General features: G+C 49.8%; 1 protein-coding gene across 1 annotated transcript; it reads left to right on the forward strand.

Annotated features, from left to right (window-relative positions):
• Nucleotides 1-2,124: 2,124 nt before the first annotated feature.
• Nucleotides 2,125-7,005, forward strand: Plau (plasminogen activator, urokinase). The gene is made up of 10 exons (XM_032917670.1): nt 2,125-2,206; nt 2,636-2,666; nt 2,818-2,925; nt 3,496-3,670; nt 4,077-4,168; nt 4,324-4,546; nt 4,758-4,906; nt 5,019-5,159; nt 5,452-5,600; nt 6,612-7,005. The coding sequence occupies exons 1-10, from the start codon at nt 2,153-2,155 to the stop codon at nt 6,786-6,788; spliced, it is 1,299 nt and encodes a 432-aa protein (XP_032773561.1). The 5' UTR covers nt 2,125-2,152; the 3' UTR covers nt 6,789-7,005.
• The last annotated feature ends 428 nt before the right edge of the window (nt 7,006-7,433 follow it).

Consider the following 7,433-nt stretch of genomic DNA (forward strand, 5'->3'; position numbering starts at 1 on the left):
CCTATTTTATTAGATTAAAAAGTTGGTTTTTTTTATCTTAACATAATAATGCCCTATGATGATGATGTAACATGTGGGGGTACAAATGCATTTACGGTGTGTGATTGGCAGCAGGAGAGACGGCTCAGCTGTTAAAGGCTAGGCTCACCACCAAAGATAAAATGTGAAATTATCTTTTTACAATGGCTGATACAGGAACGTGCTTAAAGTTTTTAAAGCAGTGTGAAATAGCATTCAGTGAAAAACAAACGTTCCTTTCACCTTGTCCCCCAGACCCACAGTCCCTCTACTAAAAGAGGAGAGCAGACACTCCCACCATTGTTTAGTTCCGTGCGTTTATAGCCCACATTAACGAGGTTTGACCACTCCCTTGCCTTTTGTTTCTATCCTGCCACAATTTACTGTTCACACTAAGACTCCCGACTGAGCACTGACTGCTCTTCCAGAGGTCCTGAGTTCAATTCTCAGCAACCACACAGTGGCTCAAAACCATCTGTAATGGGATCTGATGCCCTCTTCTGGTGTGTCTGAAGACAGCTATAGTGTACTCATATACATACAATAAATAAATCTTAAAGACTCCCCCTCCCTTGATTGTTTATCTTTGTTTGTGTGCAACCATAGTTCCACTGAGATCTGCGCTCGGTCCTGTTCTGAGCTGCTCCTTGGTAGTATTCTTCCCCAGACAAATATATTTATTATAGGAATTTTTCAAAAGACCCATTGACACTTCAACCAGCCAATAGCAGCTGGTGTCCTAAGACTTTGCTCCTACAATCCTATCAGATAGTAACCTTTATTGTTTTTTTTTTTTTTTTTTTTTTATTTTTGGTTGTGAGCCTAGCCTTTAACGGCTGAGCCATCTCTCCAGCCCTGTTTTTTTTTTTTAATCATAATTATTTTTGAGGATTTCACTATGTAAATTAGGATGGGCTTGAACTTACAGAGATCCACTTGCCTCTTCCTCCCTAGTGTTTGGATTGAAGGTGTGTGCCATTATGTCTGGCCCATGCCATAATTTCTTTTTTTTTTTTCGTAGCTGGGGACTGAACCCAGGACCTTGCGCTTGCTAGGCAAGCGCTCTACCACTGAGCTAAATCCCCAACCCCCCATGCCATAATTTCTAAAACCATCTTTCAAAGACTAGCCTTAAACCAAGCAACAAGTCTGAATAAAATCTGACCTTTGCGTCTCACCCTCTGATGACACCGTTAACACTCCCTGACTACAAACTTCACTTTTGTCTTCTGATTCACTGGTTGTGTTAGTAATATTTGGGGACTCAGCATTTGACATGTGGGAACCTTTGTGAGGGGGTTAGGAACTGTGAATTATACACCTCTAAAGACATCTGAATCAATGTCGTAGGCAAGTAGGGGGTCAAAGATGGACAGGTTGGAGAAGAACTGATTAAACCACTAAGGAAGAGGCTTGAGGTCAGCAAGCCCATGTCTGGAGCGCCGTCACCACGCTACTTTGGGGCCACACTAGGTGAATGAAAGAATGGAAGAATGCACAAGCTGCTGGGTCCCTCGGTCTAGACTGCGTTAGTTTGGTCAGCTGGAAATCCCATGACTTCGTCAAAGTCGGGAAGCAAGCGCTGTCCAGTTGCGGTGGGATGTAGGAAAAGGAAAAGAAGGGAGAGAGCGCCGCCCTCCACCAAACCTGGGCGGGGCCGGGGCCCGGGAGGGCCCTATTAAAGGGCGAGCAGCGCCGAGCAGTGAGTGGAGCCTCAGAGCACCGTCTGTCATCAATCCAGTCTTTGCGTGTCTGCCGGCGCCCTTCCGCTGCAGTCACTGGTGAGTGCTGTTAGTCTGAAGTAAGGCTGGCGGGATGAGGCAGCCAGGGTCCCTGCATGCCTTCCCTTCCCCCTACCTCGGCTGGCTGAACTGTGGGCAAGGTCACTCACTACTCCAGCCAGTCCTTTGCTCCCCTCTACAGAGAGGGTCGGTGCTGTTGTGCAGGTTCAGAGCCCCAGACGCGAGAGACTGCCTGACCTGGGGAGCTTGGTCACTGTTGGCTTGCCCCGCAGGGGATCTGGAGTGCCTTCCCTTGACCTGTAGTAACTCTGCCACCTTCAAGCTGCTCTTCTTGCCCTGACTTCTCCTTCCTTTGCAGAACTGCTGTCTAGAGAGAGCCCAGCGTCAGTACCATGAGAGTCTGGCTTGCGAGCCTGTTCCTCTGCGCCTTGGTGGCGCACTCTGAAGTGAGTGGTCTTGCTGCTTTGGCAGCTTAGGAAGGAGCTCGCAGGACCCCTTAAGCAGCATCGGGACAAAAGAGGGGATGCACGGGGAGCTTAGGCATCAAGACAGGTTTAGGCTTTCACAGGAAATGGGAAATGTGTCAGCGGAGGGCTTGGGCACCCCAAGAGGTTTGCACTATCTGGCAAGGGAGGAGGTGGCCACGGGGAGTGCCTTAGCCCAAGGCACTTGGTTTGTGTGAGGTTTGCTTGAGTCAATCCATGTCTGGGTACTGGAAACCCATGGCCTTCATTTGTAGGACTGGCTAGTAATAAACAGAATGGGGAGAGACAGACAGGGGTGGGAGAATGGGGCGTGGGGGTCAGGACCTGTTTATCCTGAACCCACACTCCCTAGAGCATGTCACCTCTGATGACCCCTACCTTCTCTTTCAGGGTGGCAGTGAACTTGGAGCTTCTGATGAATGTGAGTATCTGCTTCCTTGCACAATAGCTGGCTGCACAGACATCCTGGAGAAACCTTAGAGACCTGTCCCTGCTCAGAGGCTGCCCCCCATCCCTGCTCAGAGGCTGGCTTCCCCCTTGATCCTTGTTTACCCTTTCTTTGCATTTGCTAGCAAACTGTGGCTGTCAGAACGGAGGAGTATGTGTGTCCTACAAGTACTTCTCCAGCATTCGAAGATGCAGCTGCCCAAAGAAATTCAAAGGGGAGCACTGTGAGATAGGTATGGGGGTTTGGAAGCTGGGGTGGGGAGGGGAGGGGTGGAGGACCGGAGATCTTGGAACAGGGAGAGATGGGTGGGGTGCAGAAGCAGGGAGAAGCTGGGGCTGGTGGTGTAGGTCTGTGAGCACAGCACTTAGGGGGACACTGAAGCTCAGTTGTTAAAAACACTGGCTGCTCTTCTATATAGTTTGATTTTTAGCACCCACGGTGGTGGGTTACAGCCATTTGCACCCTCAGTCCCAGGGGATCCGATGCCCTCTTCTGGCCTCTTCCAGTCCCAGTCATATACAAGGTGCACAGATATACATGCAGGAAAAACACTTATACACATAAAATAAGCAAATAAATAAATAAATAAAAACAGGCAGCAGAAGTTGGGACACACACACACACACACACACTCACACACACACTCACACGCAAAGTCTCATGAAGCAGTGGCCATACAAGTGTGAAGAAAGGGTGGATCTTCCTAATGTCACCTGACAGGTCCAAAACTATGTCACCTCTGAAATGCCTGTCCAAACCTCCCCCTTTTTCTAATACTCTGTACTCCTCAAATTATTTCTAGATACATCGAAAACCTGCTATCATGGAAATGGTCAATCTTACCGAGGAAAGGCCAACACTGACACCAAAGGCCGGCCCTGCCTGGCCTGGAATTCACCCGCTGTCCTTCAGCAAACCTACAATGCTCACAGATCCGATGCTCTCAGCCTAGGCCTGGGGAAACACAATTACTGCAGGTAGGTGATGACTGAGTGCCAGGAATCCTTCCCAGGGGCGACAGGGAGTTGGCTCAGCAGTTAAGAGCACAGCTTGCTTTTCCAGAGCACCTAGGTTCCATTCCCAGCATCCACAGGGCAGCTCATGACGGTCTTTAACACCAGTTCTAGAGGACCCAGTGCCCTTTTCTGGCCTCACTGGGCAGGCATGCACTGGCATAAATACAGGGAAACACTTATACAAGTTAAAAACAACGTCCCTCCCTCTGCCGTGGCCTCTTAGAGACCTAGGTCAGCAGCACCTGGTACACTGAGACGGGAATGCTGGCCCAAGAATCCAGACCTCTGGTTGAGCCTTTGCTGGAAGGGAGGATGCAGGGAAGACAGTCTGGGTTGGAATGACCTTCCCAATCCCCCGTGTTACCAGGAACCCCGACAACCAGAGGCGACCCTGGTGCTATGTGCAAATTGGCCTAAAGCAGTTTGTCCAAGAATGCATGGTGCAGGACTGCTCTCTCAGTGAGTATCACCGGCTGCTTGTGACAACGGTGTGGACACACACACAAAGAGACAAGCTCGCGTTGTCACCACAGGAAGGATGAGAGGTGAGGTTTGCCTCGGAGATCTTCATCTTTTGCTGTCTCCCCCCAAACATGTACCTCTCTCCTCTCTAGGCAAAAAGCCTTCTTCTACTGTAGACCAACAAGGGTTCCAGTGTGGCCAGAAGGCTCTCAGGCCCCGCTTCAAGATCGTTGGGGGAGAATTCACTGTCGTTGAGAACCAGCCCTGGTTTGCGGCCATCTACCTGAAGAACAAGGGAGGAAGCCCTCCCTCCTTTAAATGTGGTGGGAGCCTCATCAGCCCTTGCTGGGTGGCCAGCGCCACACACTGCTTCGTGTACGTTCATCCCTTTGTCTCTTCTCTCTGGCCCTCCCAGCCCACCCCAAGAACGTCCCTTTCTCCTTCCCTGTGGAAGACTGCACTGCCATTCTCCTGCTGCGCTTCTGTCCGTGCAGCTTGCGGTCTTAGGTCTCCGAGGCCTCTGGGGTGGGGCGGAGAGAGTGACGGGACCTTGTGAGACCAGGCTGATGAGTCTCGTCTCTCACAGGAATCAGCCAAAGAAGGAAGAGTACGTTGTCTACCTGGGTCAGTCGAAGCGGAACTCCTATAACCCCGGAGAGATGAAGTTTGAGGTGGAGCAGCTCATCTTGCACGAAGACTTCAGCGACGAAACTCTGGCCTTCCATAATGACATAGGTGAGCTCAGTTATCAGCAAGGCGACTCCCGTGTCATGAGAATAGATCAGTACCTGGCATTTTCCAGGGGAGAGGGGATGACTACCTGACCTTTGACCCTTCCCTTCCCCAGCCTTGCTGAAGATACGTACCAGCACGGGCCAATGCGCACAGCCATCCAGGACCATACAGACCATCTGCCTGCCCCCGAGGTTTGGTGATGCTCCGTTTGGTTCAGACTGCGAGATCACTGGCTTCGGACAAGAGAGTGCCAGTAAGCGACAGCGGAAGCCGACTGAGGGGTCTGTGGGAGTGTTGTGGTCCAGAGCAAACACAGCTGACTATCAAAGGAAGACAGCGGAGACTGGGAGCACTGTGGAGGGATAGAGTAGGGGGTGATGGGCAACCAAGTCAAACAGGGTGTGAACATTGTGGGTAGAGTTAAAAGCTTAGTTCGGAGAATAAACAAGGGCCTTCCATGGCCGGGGTCTGGTTTTTATCTTCCCCCTTGCGGGAGTCTCATTTGTAGACACCACTTAATGCAAACCTCTGTTTCTTCCGCCTAGCTGACTATTTCTATCCGAAGGACCTGAAAATGTCCGTTGTAAAGATTATTTCTCACGAACAGTGCAAGCAGCCCCACTACTATGGCTCTGAAATTAATTATAAAATGCTGTGTGCTGCTGACCCAGAGTGGAAAACAGATTCCTGCTCGGTAAGACTCCCAGGAACCCCTCTTCGTTACCCCCAAACACCCCAGAGCTCTTGGATTTGATCTGACAGCCCTGGGGAGTCTCTTTCCAGCCAACAGCCTAAGAATCAAGGACTTAGGGCTTTGGGAGCGTGTGCCAGTTCTTATAGGTTCAAACATGAGCCCGTGTGCTGTGCACTTTAGACTAAAAGGGACCGAGACCACTAAAACAATAACCCAGGTATGGTAGAGCACACCAGTAACCTTAGCACTTCTAGTACTTTGGAAGCTGAGACAGGAGGATCATGAGTGCAAGGCCAGCCCAAACTACATAGTGAGAACTCAAGGCCTATGCCACACAAGATCCTTTCTCAAAGAAAACAAGGGAAACGAAAACCATAAACAACAAGATGACCACGACAAAGGGAGGGTGCCTAGCTCAGTGGTATAGTGCTTCCTTGCTATGCTCAAAGTCCTGAGTTCAAGTCTCAACTCAGGGACTGGAGATTATAAGGATAACTAAGAGTCTGGGGGACATGGCTTAGTTGGCAGAGTGCTTACCCAACATGAAGATCCTGTTCCCATTTACAAAGCTACAAAACAATTTCCATCCCAGTCTCAGAAACACAAACCAACAAACACCATCAAGAAAACACAGATACTATTCACATCACTTCTGGGCCTTCGGCTAAGACGAGTGAAATCAACATAATTCTATGGTTCATTGTTCAGGCTCATTGTGAGTGACAAAAGATCAGGTAGGAAAGGGAGGGGAAGCCTTGAATACAATATGAATTGGTCAATAGAGAGATGGAAGGAAAAAACCAACCCCTAGACTGAGCATGTTGTGTTCCAAGGCAAGGAACCGGCAGGGTCCGGGGAAGGGGTAAACAGTGGGAGACAAAAGCTAAGTAACTTTTTACTCTTGATAACGTGGATTTGTGAATGTCTCTGACTCTAGGAACCTCTCTCCCTGTTCTCTCAAACGTCACGTCACTTCTCCCAGAGCTCACCTCTTTATCTTTGGCTTCCCAGGGAGATTCAGGAGGACCTCTTATCTGTAACATTGATGGCCGCCCAACTCTGAGCGGGATTGTGAGCTGGGGCAGTGGATGTGCAGAGAAATACAAGCCTGGTGTCTACACGAGGGTCTCATACTTCCTGAACTGGATTCAGTCCCACATTGGGGAAGAGAATGGCCTAACCTTCTGATGGTCCCCAGGCAGCTGAGGGAAGAAACGGATGGGTCGCCACTCATCCCCATGCTGACCGTCCTCTCTGCAGCAGGGTCATCTCCATCATACGGAGGGAAGAGCTGAGGAAAACAGGCTCTGCACTGATTCTTTGCTTGTGCTGTCCACCAGGGTGAACCCCAATAGTATTACCCTCAGATACGGGCCTGGGTGCTGGCCATCCAGACCGTCCTGACCATCCTGGAAGTCTATCCTGACTCAGGATGAATAGATGGGGAGTTGTCTTTTTATGGACTAAAGCCATCTGCAGTTTAAAAACCCAAGTGTAGGAGGAGAGTTGGTTCCCCCTAATGGGTCATTCATGAGGTCTGCTGTTGGGAAATAAATGATTTCCCAATTAGGAAGTGTAACAGCTGAGGTATTCTGAGGGTGCTTGTCCAATATGAGCACAGTAGTGTGAGGAGTAGAGACACTAATGGCTTGAGGGAACAGTTCTTGCATCCCATGAGTGGATCAGGAAATATTGTGTGCGTGTGCGTGTGTGTGTGCGTGTGCATGTGTGTGTGTGTGTGTGTGTGTGTGTGTGTGTGTGTTTGCTCACTGTGCACAGGTTGTGAGTATAAATCTGAGCAAAGCTGGTGTATTCCTGTATCTAACTGCAAGT

This window comes from Rattus rattus, chromosome 12 (assembly GCF_011064425.1).
Source record: "Rattus rattus isolate New Zealand chromosome 12, Rrattus_CSIRO_v1, whole genome shotgun sequence".
Lineage (NCBI taxonomy): Eukaryota > Metazoa > Chordata > Mammalia > Rodentia > Muridae > Rattus > Rattus rattus.

Bases quoted from the DNA above. Each gene is read 5' to 3' on its own strand.
- Plau (XM_032917670.1), top strand. From the start codon at position 2,153: ATGAGAGTCTGGCTTGCGAGCCTGTTCCTCTGCGCCTTGGTGGCGCAC. The intron at 4,907-5,018 runs GTGAGCTCAGTT...TCCCTTCCCCAG, and splicing joins GGCCTTCCATAATGACATAG to CCTTGCTGAAGATACGTACC. The intron at 5,601-6,611 runs GTAAGACTCCCA...TTGGCTTCCCAG, and splicing joins GGAAAACAGATTCCTGCTCG to GGAGATTCAGGAGGACCTCT.